The sequence below is a fragment of the Eutrigla gurnardus genome, assembly GCF_963514095.1.
Source record: "Eutrigla gurnardus genome assembly, chromosome: 19".
Classification (NCBI taxonomy): Eukaryota; Metazoa; Chordata; class Actinopteri; order Perciformes; family Triglidae; genus Eutrigla; species Eutrigla gurnardus.
This window is the reverse complement of record NC_139930.1, coordinates 14,019,993-14,039,420: the sequence shown is the minus strand read 5'-3', so window position 1 is coordinate 14,039,420 and position 19,428 is coordinate 14,019,993. Positions and strand designations below refer to the sequence as shown.

The 19,428-nt window shown below is 44.6% G+C and overlaps 1 protein-coding gene across 3 annotated transcripts in view; it reads left to right on the top strand.

Annotated features, from left to right (window-relative positions):
- strbp (spermatid perinuclear RNA binding protein) overlaps positions 1 to 19,428 on the top strand; it is a 66,908-nt gene that overhangs the window by 35,389 nt on the left and 12,091 nt on the right. For all 3 annotated transcript variants that reach the window (XM_084034637.1, XM_084034636.1, XM_084034638.1), the window contains exons 3-9: positions 5,431 to 5,613; positions 12,663 to 12,934; positions 13,437 to 13,605; positions 14,920 to 15,178; positions 17,584 to 17,705; positions 18,489 to 18,584; positions 18,970 to 19,081. In XM_084034637.1, coding sequence (XP_083890763.1) covers positions 5,611 to 5,613; positions 12,663 to 12,934; positions 13,437 to 13,605; positions 14,920 to 15,178; positions 17,584 to 17,705; positions 18,489 to 18,584; positions 18,970 to 19,081 — 1,033 coding nt within the window. In that variant the 5' untranslated portion in view covers positions 5,431 to 5,610. The remainder of the gene's footprint in view (positions 1 to 5,430; positions 5,614 to 12,662; positions 12,935 to 13,436; positions 13,606 to 14,919; positions 15,179 to 17,583; positions 17,706 to 18,488; positions 18,585 to 18,969; positions 19,082 to 19,428) is intronic.

Sequence of the window (19,428 nt, the reverse complement as noted above, 5' to 3'; positions counted from 1 at the left end):
AACTTAACGTTACACTGGTTCCTCTCTCTTGTTCTTTTACAAGGCTACTATGCTACTTTTAGCTTGGACTATTAGCTTTTAAGCTACTTTTAGCTTGGGCTTGCTTTGCTAATTTTAGCTTAGCTAGCAGTCACCGAACATATTCTTACCGCAATCATCCTGAGAGTCTCCAGCAGTCCTGGGACATCCTGAGAGTCTCCAGCAGTCCTGGATATAAGAATTATAACATTTAAACCACATTTTCTTAAGTGAAGCCTCTCAGAGCAGCATTCCTGCTGCCGGTGAACGTGAACGTCTCGTCATCGTTCCCCCCACTGAATGAGGCGCCCGGTGTCTGCATCAGTCCCTTTAACGGACAACGGTGCACGGCGTTATTAATCACCGTTAGTAAATATATAACCACGGTTTAACATAAGCACTATATTACTAGTTAACGTCGGTAAAACGGCACATTTTCCGCTTCGCTTGCGCTCGCTAACCCCTAAATGGTAAATTAGCGTCAGTAGGCTAGCCGGCTGGAAGGACCTTCGATTCGTAACGTTAACGTACAATGCCAACAACAATAAAGTAACGTTCATTATCAATACGATTTAAAAGTCAGCTGGAAACGTAAAAGTCATGTTACAGTATACTTACATGTGTACGCGGTTTGTGTCGGGCTCCTCGCCAGAATCACCGCAGTCGTCCGCCATTATCCAAAACTTGTGAAGTCAGACGAGCCGCAATGCATTTTGGGAAGTTGAGTAGATTTAGCAAGGTCCGCTGTACTCAGAAATTCTTGCCAATGCAGTATACATCCGGGCATTTCTCGCGTGCACAAATTCACATACTATTGTATGTGAACGCACTACGTACTCAAATTTACGTCACAATTAAGTACGAGTAGGACGTTAGTATGGCATTTCGAACACAGCCGAGATCTATGATCTATGAACCCATCCTTGACCCTCTAGCAGAACTACGACCAGCCATTATAAAGCAGTTTATAGTTGTTAATGTTGTGTCAAAAGGTACTGCATTTAAACATGTTACTGCGCAAGTTTCCTGGCTTCATCCCCATCCGGACAGACATTTTTATGGAAAGTCAATAGAAGTTTGGAGCTTGCAGGGAACAGACACGTCATACCCAGCATCATTTCTGCCTGTTGAGCGCATTGCTGGGAGATGTGTGGTTAACACATCCACTGTGCATTTAAGCACAGAAAGGGTCACTGTAGTCATGCCACTATGCACAGTGGTTGAGCTCTAGGAGACTGTGATGTTGTTTGCATGAATGTACATTTTACCTTTGTGGCAAAGCCTGATTAAAAGTAATTGTTGAAGCAAATTGTTTTGTGTATCTTTGAATGAAGATGAAATGAAGTTATATCTTTGAATGAAGATGAAATGAAGTTAACACCTTTCAGAAAAATGTCACCTGGGGGAAAACTCCCCCTGCTACCCTGATTTGCATTTGTATAGCTCACAGCATTTTCATTTACATGTTAAAGCCTCCCCTAGGATTACGGGGAGGGGGGTCATGGGGGGACAACTGCCAAGCAAGGCCCACGTCAATTCCCGGCAATTTACGTCAGTTTTCGGTGTTTCCTGCAAATTGCCGTTTGCAGTCGTAAACCTGAACTTCCACGTCAATTTACAGGGCCGCTAACTGACGAAAATCCCACTTTTCATGCAGTGAAATAAACAACCCTTCTAAAAACGGGGGATATATTGTGAAAATTAGCTCCTCCGACACTAATTAGCACGCTCTCTGGCTTTTTTCCGTCAGTCCTCTGTCTCCGTTCACTCCGTCTCCTCCACTGCTCATCTCGTTTGATGGTTATCAGATGAGAAAGGTGTAAATTGCTGCTCAGAGCCGTCTCAGCAAATCCCCCAGCTCTGCTATCTCTCCTTTATCTTTCAATCACTTCCCATCCCTTGTTTCTCATTCTCTGCCTTAATCCTCAGATCTCTGTAGGGAATACGGGATGTTTTTTTGCCAAGTCTTGGCACGGGAAGGACACCGCACAGGTGTGTGTGTGTGTGTGTGTGTGTGTGTGCATTTTCCTAATGCATAAACTTCTAGGATAGGACCAAATAGAGGTGAAGGTGTTTGCATGCCTGTTTGTGTGCACATGCTAATGTCAATGAGCCACCACTAGTATTAATGAGGCACCCCAACCCCCACCCGCTTCCTCTTCTTTCTGCTTCTCTGGAGGAAAACACAAGCATTCATTAATGACCCATCAGGATGGTGTGAATAAGAGAGAAGATGAAATGTGGAGAGTGGATACTGGTGGGAGGCGTACAAAAAGAGATGGGGAGGGGGAGGGGGGGGGGGGGGGGGGGGTGTAATAATTGGACAGTCTGAGCCCAAGCAAAACAAAGCCACAAGAGGATTTACGAGCAAGCAGGCAGCTCCTCTCTGTACAGGCGACACGCAGCCATGAATGTGAAAACATGGTCCCCTCGGTCGCCCTCCGTCCCAGTGGGAGACGGAGGAGGGTGGGCTCCTCTTAGACTTTGAATCTGTCAACATAAGCAGTGCATTTTCTTCCGATTACATTTTATAAAGCAAAATGAGAAGGAAAGCACCACGAGAGAGAGAGACAAAGGACGGGAATCGGTGGTGAATTGTCTTGATAATGAGAATGGAATGGTGGGGCTGGCACGTCGTTGTTGTTGCTGCTGCTTCTTGGCGGGGTGTTTTGTGTCTGTACGTGGGTTTGTTTGCCTGCACTATAATCGTGTGCATACAACCCTAAGTGCCCCCCCCCCCCCCCTCCCCGCCCTTCTCAGGCACAAAGTGTTGGCTGTAAGGTAGCTGGCGAAACACAATTGCGTACACACAGACGCTGTCACTGCCAGGTGTGTTGCGGAGGTAATTGCCAGTGTGACAGTCCAGCGGGGCTCCCGGGGCTTAAAGAGGGGAGACCTGGAGAGAAAATGAGGAGCAGCCTTTGGCGGAGTCTGTTTGCCCGAGGGGGCCGGCTCAATATCTGCCACTGATTGTTGTTCATCCGATCCCCTCTGTCCCCTTACACCACTGCGTATCGCCCTTAGAGTTGCCTCTTTTTGGCCCGCTGTCCTACGTGCTCCTGTCCATTCACAATGTCTTTTCTACTCGGTGCATCTCTATCTCTCCTCTCCTTTTAATCGCCACATCCCAGTGAGAGGCTGCAGCTTCTCCACAGTTTAATCCCCCAGCAGGTCGACTCACTGACAATCACACATGTGTGTTTATCGTCTCTGTCCCCTGACAGCATCCAGATAAAACCCTGCATGTATGTGCAGGGTTTTGAGATGCTCTGCACATTAGACTGTTTATTTATTTAAAAAAAAGAACAGTTCTGCAACGTTCAACTGTAGAGATTCTGTCTGGCGTCTGTAATGGGCTTCAATAGATGCATGTGTCTATTGGATGCTGCCACATGATTTTATGTATTGTTCCCCATATCAGTGCCTGCTTGAATTCCTCAGAGACGATGGGTTTTGCAAGATCAAACTCAACTGCAGTAATGAGGCTCTGGCACCGCGCTGTTTATTTTGGAGGCATTTTTTGTTGTTGTTTAAAACGATCAGCCAATCAACTGAAAAATGTATCTGCTCCTGATGAATAAATTAAATCATTTCCATATTTTTTAAGCAAAACTGACAGAGAATCTGGTTTCAGTGAGGGTTTTATTTCTTTGGATACTGAATATGGGTTCTGGGAAAGTGATGGGCATTTTTTACATTTTCTGTTATTTTATAGATAAAAATGATTAATCTGGACACTGATCAGCAGATGAATGGATAATGCAAATTAATGTTAGTAGCAGACCTCCCATTTTTGGATTTACTGTAGTTTTAGGCAAGATAAAATATCTGAAATCATTTTAGTACTTAATTCCTTTTTGATCTGACTCCAGTAAATGTAAATCAGTCTTTCTCTCTAAATTACAAATGAAGTGGATCCAAATATCAGCCTATTCATTTCTATCAATCCCATTATTGTCATCATACATTTAAGTTTTTTATTATTAAATCCCATTTTAGCTACATTTTTTTTTAAATAATCTTTTTTTTTTGTCCGCCGCATTTTTCCACACCTGTTTGAACAGGCAACCCCCGAATCTGGGAGACCTTTGAGAAATCCTCTCATACACTCTGGTGTGAACACACGCACAGCTTTAAATGTCATTGGTCTGGTTTGAGTGTGACCAGATGTGTCTGTGTACTGTCAGTGGCGATACTGTTGACATTTCATGTTGTGAATAGGAACGTTGTATATCTGTTCGGCTCCGTTTGCTCTGCGCTGATAAAACCGGCCAGTGTGTTCATAGCAACACCAGATGTTGACTTTACTTTACGGTGCCCTAAGATGAGCTAAAGGTAGCGACACAAGTACCTCCATTGAAGTTTAAGATTGCGTTTACTATTTTCTTTTTTTTTTTGATGAATTGGTTCACAGTCATTGAATGATTCATTTGTTTTGTTGTGTATTCAGAGTTAAATAGAGTTTTCAGTATTACTTACTGTCACCTCTGTTCACTGAAAGGAATAAAGGCCGGGAAGATATATGGGTCGTACCATTACTGTCACAAATAGTTTTGAAAGGAGCACCCCGTAGCACTGTGGTCCGACTCTCACCAAACACTTGACATTGCAATCAGCAAGAGTTTGCTCAGTCCCTTTTTTCCCACTTTCACCCTCCCTACTGTTCATCACAGGGGGCAGTTGAAGTGATTTACAGTAAAACACAGTGTTTTTGAGACATGCATCATATTTTTTTTGTCATTTTGTCAGTCATTGTATCCTGTGGGCCTTTTTTTTTTTTTTATAGAAGAACAGAAGAAAGACTAGTTTACATGTCGCCTGTCAACGTGTTTGCGTGTGTGAATGGAGGAGGGTGTGTTGGGCTCAAGTGTGGAACCCTGTGTATAGAAACAAGTCCATGTTTGTATTTCATCCCCCCCCTCTGCCCCAGACCCCGGCCAGCTCATGAAAAATGAATGAAGGCCTGTGTGTGTGTGTGTGTGTGTGTGTGTGTGTGTGTGTGTGTGTGTGTGTGTGTGTGTGTGTGTGTGTGTGTGTGTGTGTGTGTGTGTGTGTGTGTGTGTGTGTGTGTGTCCACATGCATGTCTATCTCCACATGGGTCGATCAACCATTCTGTCAGATCTCTTGCTGGAGGACGGGGGTCCCCGCCTAGAAAGCTGTGTCAGGGTGAATTGGGTGTTAACAGGGGGATATATGAAGGAATGGTGGACTTGGGCTCTGCAGGTTTAGAGATGCTGGTTAGATGACCATCATGCTACAGTCTTTGTTTGATCTGTTTGGCTCTTTGTTTCTGAAGGAGTTTGTTGTTTTGTTCAGTTTTTGTGTGTTTTTTATGTGGAAGAGAAGAAGCAGCATTTCATCTTCCCGCACTGATCAACCTTTCATCCCCTCCGTTTCTCCATCCCTTTTAGAAGCACAGCCTCTCGTGGAGTGGTGGCCAGAGCGACAGAGGAGCACATGAGGAGCAGAACCGGCGTGACAGCAACATCCTGACCGGTAACCTTGCTTCTGCACCCCCGCCACGCGCCCAGCAAACCTCCAGGAGCAGGGCGTCAGAAGGAAGGAAACGTGCGACCATTCCTGCTGCAGGCATGGTAATACACTCTCCGTGTGTCAGTGCCAGTGTGTGTGTGTGAATGTCTGTGTTGAGGTTGTGTTGTGGAGGGATGCAAGTGAGTTATCCACAAAAGAGTAAGGAAACACTCTCCAGACTGGAGGTTGAAAGAGTTCAAGCTGATAAGAGATCGTGCAGATAGAAACGTGTACCTTTGGGTAGCCGGGGAGGAAATAAACCGACTTACATTGGGGAAGAGGAGAAGGAGAAGACAGAAGAATGAAAGTGATAGAGGAGATTAAGAAGATGAAGGACAATGAGAGGAAACGGAAGAAGACGGCGGTGTTCAACAACTGTTCAATTACTTAGTGTTTATTAGGTTTATTTCTTGCGAATGTGATCTAAAAACTATGAATTTATTATCTTCCAAATGCTTATTTTTGTGTAGTTAGATATCCTATAATTATGCAAAGAATAAATGTGTTACATCCTGCCTATAGTCATTTGTTGATGTTAAATATGAAGGATGGATGATTCCTTTTCATTGGGCTATACTTTTCTACCAGTGCAAAATCACAAATACTGAATGAATTTAGAAATGAGGTTCGCTCCGTACGTGATAGTGCACGGGGCGCGTTACGGGAGGAAGAAGATGCAGAAAAAGATCCAGCGTGTCATTGAGGAGGAGGAGAGGGCGTCTCAAAAGATGAAAGCAAGCAGCGCAGAATGACAAGTGGTCGCAGATAAGACCATAAAAACATAAGTGATGGACAGAAGCATGACGGGTGAAAAGCGATAAGGAAGGCAAAAAAAAAGAGAAGTGTGGTGTGGAGAAATGGGGGAGGGAGGGAGAGAGGGAGAGACGAGGGATTGATTAATGCTCCTGGCCTGTGACAGTGGGAGCTTTTCCCCAAGGGGGAAGCAGAGCAGAAGATGAATTATTAAAAACTAGAACAAGAGGAGGAAGGAGGAGAAATGAGTGGGGGAAAAGAGGGGGTTTGTAGGGGAGGGTGGGAGAATGGAGGGAGGAGGAAAAGGGGAATGATTGAGAGAACACAAGATGTTGCTGATGGTTGGACACAGTAGAAGAGGGCATGTGTTTGAGCTCATAAATAACCAAGGGTAATGAGACCTGTGTGTGTGTGTGTGTGTGTGTGTGTGTGTGTGTGTGTGTGTGTGTGTGTGTGTGTGTGTGTGTGTGTGTGTGTGTGTGTGTGTGTGTGTGTGTGTGTGTGTGTGTGTGTGTGTGTGCGCAGCAAACACGCTACTATGATTAGTCTCCTGTTATGGTGAGGCAGCAACTACTGTAAGTGACCTTGGCGGTGATGGCGACGCACAAACCGCACAACACACCAACGGCTTCTTTATGGACTTTCCGCTGAGCTTTGTGCCCTTAATGAATCTCCACTGTCTTCATGCCTTCCCTACACACACGCATGCTCACGTCTCGCCTTGATTATTTCATATATTTATGGTGCGTGTTGTATAGATTGGTCAAGTTCGAACAATTTTCTGGTTTCAGTTCTCATATTATGTTCAATTTAGACATCTTCATTTAGTAAAAGACAAACAAAATGCTTTAAAACATTTCTTTTTTTTAAATCGGTGAGGTTTTAAAAGCTTTTGTTTGAACCCGGTAACATGTTATTGTGTTCTGGTATGTGGACATGGCGGTACTCAATACTGTAATAGAATTCCCACAAACAGTGTCAACTCATCTGCTAAAGGGGTCCGGTCATAATATTTTACAGGCAGACCATCAACCTATAAAACCATGGCAATGCATTTAAGGGGGGCAAAGGGCAAACATCTCTTCTGTTAGTGCAACGGAGGCTGGTTTATAAGCTTGACTGAATACAGCAGATTCAAGATGAAAAGTAGTGACGTGACGATGACTATATATCGACCTGTGTTTTTCTTGCTTCGATTTTTCCATTCATGCTTTTTATCAAATGTTTATCAGGACTGTTGAAAGTCTGGTTTGACATGGTTTGTTGTTTTGCTGCTGGATGATCTTTTTAGATATATTTTGATGTATATGTACGCTGCTCTTGTGTGCATGTGTGTGACTTTAGAGAGAGAGAGAGAGAGAGAGAGAGAGTTAGATAGAGCCAGGATGGCAGAGTGTGTTGGTCCGGCTTGCCGTGCAGAGTGCAGATAAATCACAGGATGAATTTTTAATGCAATCAGCCCTAGGCTGCAGAATGTTACAGAGAAGGCATCAGAGTTTTGTGTGTGTGTTTGTGTGTGTGTTGCTTTTCCATCACTCCTTTGTTTTTGACGGGTTTTTGAAGTTTTTGAATTTTCTGTTCTCCTTCAACCTTACTTTGCTTTCAAGTTAAACTTAGCAGGCGTGACACCACTCCTAATATAGTTCCGTGTTGTATTTATGGATGGTGGTTTGTTTTTCTGGGTTTAGGATGTTTTGGCCTATGTTGTCAGCTTGAGTTCAAACAAAATTAGCTTCTGCGGCTGGATGGATATTAACATCCAGCTCGTCTTGATCTCTCCCTGCTTCTCCTTCTGTCGATCTCTCCGCTTTGGTCGCTTGTTTACTTTCGGAGGCTTTCTCCGTCATCCTCGCCTCTCCCTCGTCTCTCAGTCTCTCTTCACAATGCCTCGAAGTGTGCGCTGTCATCCAAGCACTCGGCATGCACTTCAGGCACATGACTTATTAAAAATAAGAGCGCACAAACTCCTCAGGGACCTCTGCCTTTCCACACACACATACAGCAAAATGTTCTCAAATAGTGCTCTTAAAAATAATAGCTTTTTGGAGAAAGAAAAACGGGCATGTAGTCTCCAATCGGCTGCTTTTGTTCCAGTGAGTCTTGTCCTTGGCATTGGGTCACATAATTTATAGCAGATGAGACAGGATGACACAGGAAGAGATGGACATAGACGGGCAGGGATGGACAGAGTCATTAAGGTTCGCAGCCGTGACCAACAGGGTGCGTTTCTAACCACAACACCTTGAACCGAAACGCTTTTACTGCGGGGCGAAAAAGTGAAGGATGGCAGTAATGTGTGCAAGACGCCGCGTGTAATGGATTGTACAGGTTTTATGTCACAATTTTCATGTTTTGTGAGAATGTGTTGTATATATATTTTTTTTAAGCCCATGATATGTTCAGGCTCTTCTTGTGTTGCTGTGTTTGCACATTAGTTCAGTGCACAGCGAGTTGTAAACGCTGTGTAATGTGGTTATGTAACGCGGGCCTGCCAGCCGCTCGGCCCCACTAGAGCATGAAATGGAGCGTAATTGGTGAGCGTGTGGTCTAAAAGCACTATGCAACAATGGCATATGAATGTATACACACAGAGCACAGCGCCTGGTGCATGCTGGTGGCCTGCAGACCGCTGGGATTTAACAGCTACATGACTGCATGTCTGCTTCTGAGTCCTAGAGGGGAGTGTGTTCCCTAATACCATTTTTACAGCTTATGCATTATTCATTTCTGGGTCTTCCATCCCTCAGTGAGCTATAATAATATTTATTTTACACTTCTTAATTATCATCACATACTTTAATAATAGGGGCCTGTGTCCACATGGTGCCTTTTCCTGGCAAAAAAAAAAATCAGCCGTAGGGTGTTTGGGAGCGCTTCAGTGTTTCATCAAAAAAAGTGCTCAGAGTGCTTTTTTCTATGTTTCTATGACAACAACATCTTGACACTATATCATGACTCTATCCACTATTGTATGATGGACTAGCATCCCTCACGTCCACTGAAAAAACACTCGGAAAAGGGCGCTGTGTGGACACGGGTCCTGAGAGGCAGGATTTGTGCAGGATGTCCTCGCCAGTGACCATTCTCTGACCAATCGGAGTGTTTTAGCTCCGCCTTCTATCGGCTCAGAAAATATACCGCAACAGGGTATATATTGCAGTAGAAATGCAGCATAGTCAATGTTAAGGATGTTAAGTTGACGTTAATATCTTTTTAAATGTGTCAAGTAAAATATTTAAGCTCACTTTTGTGTGATATTTCAGCAAACGCGTCTTTTCCTGATTTCTGGTATTATTAAGCACTCTTATCAGTACTCTGTATCAGCAAGTACTGGAATTTAAGTACTTGGTCGGACAATTAGTGGCATCAGTGCATCCCTACTGTGTGATATATTGAATTTGGAGACGTAGCAGCATGAACGTTGGCCCTACAAAACACTTTATTTTCCCTTCCAAGGATTAGCTTTGGGTCAATGTGCTGAAACTGGGCAGTCTAATTGTGTTGGTGACACTGTTACAGGCAGTGTTTGGGGGATGGAGCTCTGTGATTAATTTCCCTCTCAGCCACACACTCACACGTGGACAGGAGAGCATGTTGTGTGATTGACCCCTAGCTTATGTGCCGGTCAGGGTCGACTCAAGGGCAACCGAGGGGCCGAGTCTTTGTAATCAGGTTGCTAAGAGGGCATGAGAGCAACTCACACTCTTCCTCCTGAGAGCATTTTTCAGTCTTTTCTTTCTTTTCTATTTTTTGGGGGGGATTTTACATTTTACATTTTGCAGAATGTTATGAAAAGCATAAAAGGATAGGATAAAGCATTTAGTGCTTACAGTACCATGACGTGTTCACCCGACCTTTCTCTTAAACTAGCGTCAAACTGCTAAAATCCTGCATCACTCGCCATGTTGGCCGCTGCAGCTTACTTATCATGTCACTTGTCTAAATGACTGCAACATTATCTGGGCGCGCGCTGGCCTAGGGGGTCGATTCCTGTCAGTGAGTCCTCCTTAACTGCTCTGATTTACATGGTGATCAGAGCGGCTGGGCGAAAACTCCCCCATGGTCGAGTAGCACGGACACACACTCACACACACACACACACACAGATACAGGGACGCTCTCTTCCTCGTGTGGTTTATGGCTGCAGAAGCTCACATTAGCAACGGCTCATAAAATCTGCGACTGTTGGTCTGTTAAACGCCGCGCTGAGAAGACACACAAGTGTAAAGATACACACAGGATCATACCGTCGCGTGTAGGCGCACACACACACACACACACACACACACAAAAGATAACATTGTCTCTATGAAGATAAACGTTGGATCATTGCCCTGCGCTAGCACAATTTAAACTATATTGCCTTCATTGTTTTATCCCGTTGCCAATGTTGTCCCTCTAAAGGAAGGAGGCTTGATTGTCAGGAAATGTCAAATGAAGCAGTGTGTGTCACGGTGATCAAAAATAATAATAAAATGCTTTGAAGTGCCAAAGAGTTGGAGAATCACTGTTGGGTCCCAGCGGCGTTGTAGAGTCTAACCCCGACGACTGTACATACGGAGCTACACAGGCTGGGAGGCTGCAGTCATTGTGTGCCGCTCATCCTCCAGTCTGTTGATAGTTTTATCTCACACACTCTGGTAAAACAGAATGTCAACAGTTCAATTAGGAATGTGTGTGTGTGTGTGTGTGTGTGTGTGTGTGTGTGTGTGTGTGTGTGTGTGTGTGTGTGTGTGTGTGTGTGTGTGTGTGTGTGTGTGTGTGTGTGTGTGTGTGTGTGTGTGTGTGTGTGTGTGTGTGTGTGTGTGTGTGTCAGTTAGCATGCCGGGTGTGTGATTCTCTTAGCGTAGATGTGTGCAGTGAATAAAGGGAAATGTGGGTCTTGGAGATAAGCAGCTTGTTGAGAGCAGCCTCCTCACGTTGAACTGATGTACCTCCGGCTCCCCAACACAGCCATTATGAAAGGATTTCAGATTCAGGTTAACAACTGATAATCTAAACCTTGAAATCTTGAAAGTGAAAGAAGAGATCAAAGGCGGTACAAAGCAAAACTACTATGATATTAATTTATTGTAATAACAACACAAAACGAGTCAAGAAAAAAGCGACAATTGAAAATTAAGAATAGAACCGAAGCGCTGTTGCTGAATTAATATGAAATAATGTGTCCTGACAAGCGCTGTGATATATTCTTTATCTGTTTTATGGACATTTCTGTATGTAATTATACAGTTGCCCGAGAGAATGTGCATTAAGTGTATTGCTGCAAACGCTTTGATTATATAATATAATGCGCTCTCAATGTAATTATTTCACACTGCCACTTAAGCTCCCACATTATCAGCTTTACATTACAGCAGATTGCGTTATTTAATACTTCATGGTCAGATGTTTAAATCATCTCCCGCATATCAGAGACGCGCACTGAAATGCTGTTCAACATATAATTTAAAAGGTGTTTTCATATCAGCGCACACAGGGGCCCATCTCGCTGGTATTAATTGCAGAGTGTGAATCACAAAACCCCCCCGTTGCACCTGCTTCACTTTGAATTTAGCCTGCCCTGCATCAAGCATTTTATATCCTTTATTTCCCTTTTTAAAGATTCGGTACTGTTCCCACCACCCTCTTCTGCTATCCGCTGTTCTCTTCCAGGCATCCCTGGCGGGCCCCTTCTATTTTCTGTCCTTTTTTCTGTCTGATGCCTCCCACCTGATCTCCTCCTTCCAGTGGTTTCCTACTTAAACCTCCCAGAGAGCAAGGAGGCGCAAATGAGAACGGCTGGAAGAGCTGACATAAATTCCCAGGGCCAGAATTTTCTGATTGAATTAGGACAGGTGGAGAGGATATGAGGATGGTGGTCAGATGGATTTCTGATAGCTGTGTGCACGTGTGTGTGCGTGTGCATGCGAGCGCGTCGAGGTCAGTGCAGTTAAATGGAAGCTGTCACCGAGTTAAGAATTTATTTCCCATAAAAAAAGATACGTGTGCCGTCTGCACGAAAGCAACACACACAACGCTATTTTTACCCACGCATTATGGGACCATCAGTGTCAGTATGCTTTTTGCTGTTGTAATGCAAGCATTGTGTGTGTGTGTTGTGTGTGTTTGTTTAATTCAGCTGCCTGATGGAAGGAAGTTCAGCCCAAACAGGGAAACCAAAAGGCTCGATATGATGGATTAAAGCTCAATCTGCTGTTGAAATCCTCTTTCTCATGGTGCCCTGGCTGTGTGTGTGTGTGTTTGTGTGTACATTGTAATAGTGTGTGTGCATCTGCGTGTTTTAGCGTTTCCACGCAGTTTTAATCGTAACGTACAACATTTAATAACTAACTCCTCGCTCGTCTTTTCTTTTCAGAGGTCCTTTCGTTCCTTTAGTAACGATGACCGCCACGTCATGGCGAAACACTCCACCATCTACCCCTCCTCTAATGAGCTGGAAGCCGTTCAGACGCTGGTGTCCACTGTCGAGTGCGCCCTCAAACACGTCTCTGATTGGCTGGATCAGAGCAGCAGCAGCAGCAGCGACGTCCACGGCCAGCTCGATGGCCAACCAGCAGACGGCACAGAGGAGGACGATCCCGGGGACGAGCCCAGCAATGAAACGGAGGATTCCAGTGACAGCTACAGGTGTGCTAGTGGAGATGCATAACTCTTGTGTTTCTTTTCCTGATGGATCGATTATTCAGTGTTTAAAATGTCATAAATTTGACATTTGGTGATTGTTTTGGGAAATACAGTTATTTTGCCTTCTGGCAGAGGGTTAGATGAACAGCATGTGGCTCCTGCTGTTTTCAATACTTCTCTTTAAGGTCATGAGTTTGCATGACAGAGCTTATTTTGCAATCTTAACTGGCACTTGTATTTCAATATTTTAATTATACAGCAACATATGTTTTTGAAATATTGTTTTATTGTTTTTTTTAATCACTTCACATTTAATTCACTTCAAATTTTAAATTTTTAATAAGTAATTTCCATATTTTTTTATTCCCAGTGCAAGCATAGATTTTATTGGGGGGGAAGGTTGTAGAAACGGTTTAATTTTCTCAGCTGTGAATCGAAATGTCTGATCATTAAAAGTGAAGTGAGATACAAACGTTACCTGCCGTTTATCTTTCTGTAAAAGCAGAGAGCCCAGCAGTGGCGGCGTGCTGTGCGGAGTGATGCGGATCGGCCTTGTGGCCAAAGGCCTCCTGATCAAAGGTGACATGGACCTGGAGCTGGTGCTGATGTGCAGAGACAAACCCACACAGACGCTGCTGGACACTGTCTGTCACAATTTACCTTCACAGATAGAGGTTAGACACACACACACACACACACACACACACACACACACACACACACACAGATGCATGCATACCTGCTTGTTTTCTCTCACACACTCGCTGGAAAACAAGCTTTCACATCTGAACGAGTGTGTCCTCCATGTAATTAGTGCCTCTCCCTGCTATGTGTGTATGTATGATACGTTGAGGCGTGTGTGTTGGCGTACGGAGGCAAGAGACAGAAATGTCGTCAAGTGAGAAGTTGAGAGGTGTTCTAGTATGTATGAGTCATGTGTGATTAATGCTCTCGTCACTACCTCAGTGTCATGTGTCCTCATTAACAAGTCATGGCACAGAAATACAAAACACACCGATCCCCCACAATGCACACAGGCTGCACACACAGTGTTGGCAGGGCATATTTCTCATCTTTGTTACCGAGGACTCTTGGACTTTAATGTTAAATGTTATGTTAAATGATCTGGGGATTGTATTGTACTTTTTCAGGCCTTATATACCTATCCCTATATACCTATATATTGTTAAATCTGTATTGTGGTCCCATTAATTCCTGTATGTGGACACGCGTGTGCTTAAATGCCTGTGTCTGTATCAAGTAACGAATGTGGCAGCTGTGAATAATGACATGAATTCATTATCATCAGTACTCCACAGTGCTGACCACAGAGGTCAGCAGGAATTGATTCCTTTAGAGTGGAGGCGCTCATTGCAGCGGTCCCGGGTTCAGCCCTCATAAGGTATCCTATCAGAATAAAGACAAAAAGGCAAAGGCAAAGAATGGAGGATGAAAAAGCATAGTGTATACAGATAGATGGTTTCAAATAGATTTATGATGCTGAGAAACAATAGAGGTAGATATGTAAATACACACGCTAGATCTTTACAACAAATGTATATAGAGGATAAAAGCGTGTAAGCTTTCGTACTGGCGTACTCCCTGGCCCTTTATTCATTTGCATGAAGTGGAATCCAGATGGATGTGGCAACGTTGCAACAGAATGGAACATTTTGAAACAAGTCTGTGGATTTTTGCACCTTTATGATGTGTTGACAAGCAAGTTAGACACTTCTCACATTTCAAAATGCTGCTCCAGTTGAGGATATCTGTCAGATCTTAGAGACCAAAATAGCCCCGTTTGAAAATATCAAGAGTCGCAGTACCTCATCCACGTTATGCTCTTGATGTTTCCCTGGTGATGTTTCTGCAGCATCGTGAGGCGGCAGTAGGCTCTGATATATTTTTATATATTGTTATCGACGTGGAGCCATGCTGTGACCTTGGCCGCTCTGACCTTACAGCTCTTTCCGTTTGACACATGACAGAAGCTGGCAGGAGAGAAATATGAGGTCACGAGCTCCTTACCCGAGGCGGCCATCTTGGTACGAACGACGACGGAGCCCAAACTCACGCTGACGATTACCCTCACCTCGCCTTCCATGAGGGAAGACGAGGACGAGGAGGAGGAGGAGGAAGAGGAGGAGGAAGAGGAGGAGTTGGAGAATGGGGAGGAAGGCCCGGAGGAGGAGCAGGAGCAGGAAGTGGAGGGTGAAAAGGAGGAGCAGGAGAAGCAGAATGGGCGAGGTAGGACCACACACATCTCTCACTCCACACCCCAACATTTTAATGTATTTCGTCTTATTTCCCTCAAACAAGAGGTATGACCTCGTTAACTGATTCTGACATGAGACAAGACAGCTACAGGACGCATATTCCAAACGCTGGAACATGAAGGAACTGGTGTTCAGTCAAATACAATCCCCCCCACCACCCCAGTAGCAGAAACTGATTATAATTGGTTGTGGGAGGGAGGGGGTAGGGAGGGGGGGGTGGCAAGGCCAGCAACGGCAAAATCAATAACCGAGCGCCCATCCATCCTGTGGCTCCCGTCCAACTAGACACTCAGGGTCTCGGGGAGAGATGAGAGATAGCACAAAGGTTAGCCATACATCACGCCATGTGCCACGGCAAGACGGAGGAGACGGCTTGCCTTTTTCTTCTCTTGCACGCCACGGAGAGCACACACCGACATGCAGCCGCGCGGAGGAAGCCAAGACATGCGCACGGTTTAGCCTGACAGATAAAGATAACGGCCTAATTGCTTAGATTTCATCAGGCATCCATTGCATCGAGGGCTGCGGGCCGGTCCCTCTAATGGGGTCATATCGTAAAAAAGGCAGGGGTCTAATGCTTTTACACAATAACGCATCGACAGGCACAGATAGCGGCGGTGTTTTCCGATGTCAGCACCTCTTTCAGCGCTCTTAAAGCCGTGGCTGCTCGAGCTTTATTAGTGAAGTATTTTGAGCCTTTGCTCAACAGCGTGGTATACGTTTAAGGGGGAAAGCCACTCGAATCAGTATGCTGCGGCCACTTCATTTGAGCAATAACGCCCTCTGATTTGATGTCAGGCAATCAATACATTGATTTAAAATGGTGCTTGGTCCATTTTATCCGCCACTTAAATCGGTCGCCGTGTGAATCAGGGTCGCCGCGTTTGATTGTATTTTCGCGAGTGTATGTGAAGTTTAATTTAATCTAATTGAATATCGCGTACCTGCATCGCTCTCTGGGCTCAGATGCCGCTCGCTGCGTTTTGGGCTCACAGAGGGAGGGAGGGTGCAGCAACACAGAAGGAGATCATGATAAAATAAGAGGGCCGAGTGAGGGCCACAGCCAGCAGAGTGTTTTATTGGAGAGCAGTGGGACCACCAGCAGACGAGAGGAGATATCTCGTTATGATCCACCAGCAGCAGAGACGTGATCCTGCCGACACACCTGCAGATACACATCACATAGACACACACACACCACTGCAGAGGAAGAGCTACGCTGCAATAATGACCGGATGAGTTCAGGGATTATGTGAGATTGATGTGCTCGTCCTGCTGACACATTTGACATTTCAACTTAATACCTCTTCGGGGGGAGGTGGGGGGGGATTTTCTTTTCACGGGAGAGTGATGAGGAAAATATTTACCTATGGTGTTTTCATAGAGACCCACAGGGCTCTTTAGTGTGTTTTATGTTACTTCCAGTAGGTCCCGCATACAATATACCCTTTTCAGAAACCCCCCATGTAACCGCACTCATTCATACACAGCTGCGTTTGATTCAGCTCGCCTTGCACATGGCAGGTTTTGTGCCGATGCTTATAGAAGAATTGGTGACGCCGTAGTAACTCAACCATCCCGGTGCTCTCGGCGGCAAGAATCAAACGCTTGCATATAAAAAAGTGCAAGAATGCCCCTCTTTTTACCACAATGCTCTGACTAAACCCTGCCTTGCTCCCTCCTGTGTTGTGTTTGTCTGAGACTGGGTCAAACTATCTTAGATTTTTTTTTTTTAATTATTATTATTTATTTCATTTCTACTTTAGGAGCGCTTGATTCTGTGTTTGCCCAGACAGGGAGTTGAATTGCTTTCTCTGCAACAATTTTTCGACGCGCTTGTGAAATCAAGTGCACCTTAAGTAATCCAGAAGAAAGATAAAAAAACTTCTATTTTGACTCCTGCCTGGTGCAGACTGGATCAAAATAAATGAAATCCTCCTCAAATACCTAAAGGAGAGATTGATTTAGCTTGCTGGGCGCTGTGAAATGAATGGACGCGTCCCGGCAACGCCCGCACATTAAATCAAACACTCCTTAGGTATTTGTTTGGTGTATGTCTGTGATGGGGGGGCTCTCCATCCCACAAAGCTGTCTCTTCCCTTGTGACCCCCCCCCCGGTTGCTCTCCCTCTCACTGATTGGTCAGTTAATGGATGGACGTATCTGTGACCTGCGGAGAGTTCGGCTTTTTCTGCAAGGAGAGGAACAACTTTATGGCATGAAAAGCACCTTGTATGTACCAAAAATATATCCATGCGCGTGTGTGTATGTGCGTCCGCACACATTCACACAGGCACAATTTCAAACACACACACTCATGACATGACGTGTGTGTGTTTTACGTTCTCTATATTGGGTTGTTATTGTTTTGTGGCAGTGTTGGGTGCTGCTGCGCAGAGAGTGGAGGCTGAGGAGGAGGAGGAGGAGGAGGGGGAGGTGCTGGATAGACACAGATGTCTGTTGGCCCTGGCAGCGCTGCGACACGCCAAGTGGTTCCAGGTCGGCACCCACTCACTTCCTGTCTTCCTGCCCGATGCTTATTGTAGCCTGACGATTCACCCGGAGGGCATACGCTGTCAGCCAATGCTGCGGTGCTTGTTATGCCCATTCAGGTCGGACTAATCTACAATGGATGGATGTAGACGCTTAAACATGTTCAAATTATACAAAAAAGTAAAATTTGTTATGCTCCTTAATGTCCAGTTCAATTAGCAGGATGTTGTTTTACAGCATCACAAATAAAATAAAAAATAAATGTGACAGAAATACTCAAATTTAGGAAAAGTTAGAAGAATCATCAGGCTACAAAAGCAATGGTTGATACTTGTTTTTTCTTTTTGGCTATTATGTGAACCTGCCTGCTCTGTACAGTATGTCAATGCTTCCCTTTTGATTCCCCTCCCATACCCTTCCCCATCCATCTCCCAACTCACTTACCTCACTGACAACATTTTACAACTTCAGAATGTAGGTGTTTTTTCTGAAGGCGGAAATGTTGTCATTTTTTATTTTTTCGCTAAAACGTGTTTTTGTGAACTAAAATTCAAACTGTTTAGTGCCTTCAGAACTCGGGCTATTCATTTTCTGTGGGGTTTTACAATTACAATCACTTCATTATGTGGCTTTGTCGTGTAAAGCAGGCTGTTTATCTGTGTGTGTGTGTGTGTGTGTGTGTGTGTGTGTACAAATACCACTTCCTCATGCACTCAATTTGTTCCCTTTCTGGCTTCCTGGCGCCTTTTTCTTCCTCTTCTTCTCCCCTCTCATCCCTCCATCTCTCAGGCTCGAGTGAACGGGCTCAAGTCCTGCGTTATCGTCCTCAGGATACTCAGAGACATTTGCAATCGACACCCCATCTGGGAACCTCTCAAGGGATGGGTGAGACTTCTGCTGTCATTACCTGTGTTTGAGTGTGAATCCTATGAAATGAAAAAGTTTTTTTACTTTTTATGCTATTATGTATGTTTGTGCATCTCCCTGCTGTTATGGGAGATTTATATCTCTGTTAAAATATGGGGAACTGTGTGACTCATAAAAAGCTAAAGAACACCTTAAAACAGGCTAAAAGATGCGCTGTTGAATGAATTATGTTTAGTGAGAAAACATTACATTTTTTATGCAAATACAACATTTAAGCAACAGATGGCGACACGTTTTCTTTCTTTTTTGTTTTTTTTTAAATAGCAGTACAGTTGTGTTAATGTGTAAATGCCTTATATAGGCACGGCGCCTCATGTTCCTGTTCTTGTTTGTGTTCTCGCAGCCTTTAGAGCTCATCTGCGAGAAGGCGATCGCCACCTGCAACAGACCTCTCGGGGCTGGAGAAGCCCTGCGTCGAGTCATGGAGTGTCTGGCCTCAGGCATACTGCTGCCAGGTATGAACCCGTGGTAGATGGATGGATACTCGGCTAGGACCACTAGAGGAATCCACAGAGGAGCGTGTGTGTTTTCCATGTAAATTTGCATCAGTGGCGAGGGAGCGTTCTAGGTTTGGGTAGACGAGAGAAAATATCGAGGCTCTGCTTGGCTGTTCTTCTCGAAGAGGAGGTCGAGACATTCTCAGTGACCCAGCAGAGTACAGCTGTCTGAGGATGGTCCTCATTAAGAGAGCATCTTAATTAGGGGCAGCTGAAGGGTTTTGTTACAAAATGGTGTGCACCCTTAGTGGAGAAATATTCAATAGTATGTGAAAGCTGAATTTCATTTTAGTTCATTTAAAGCA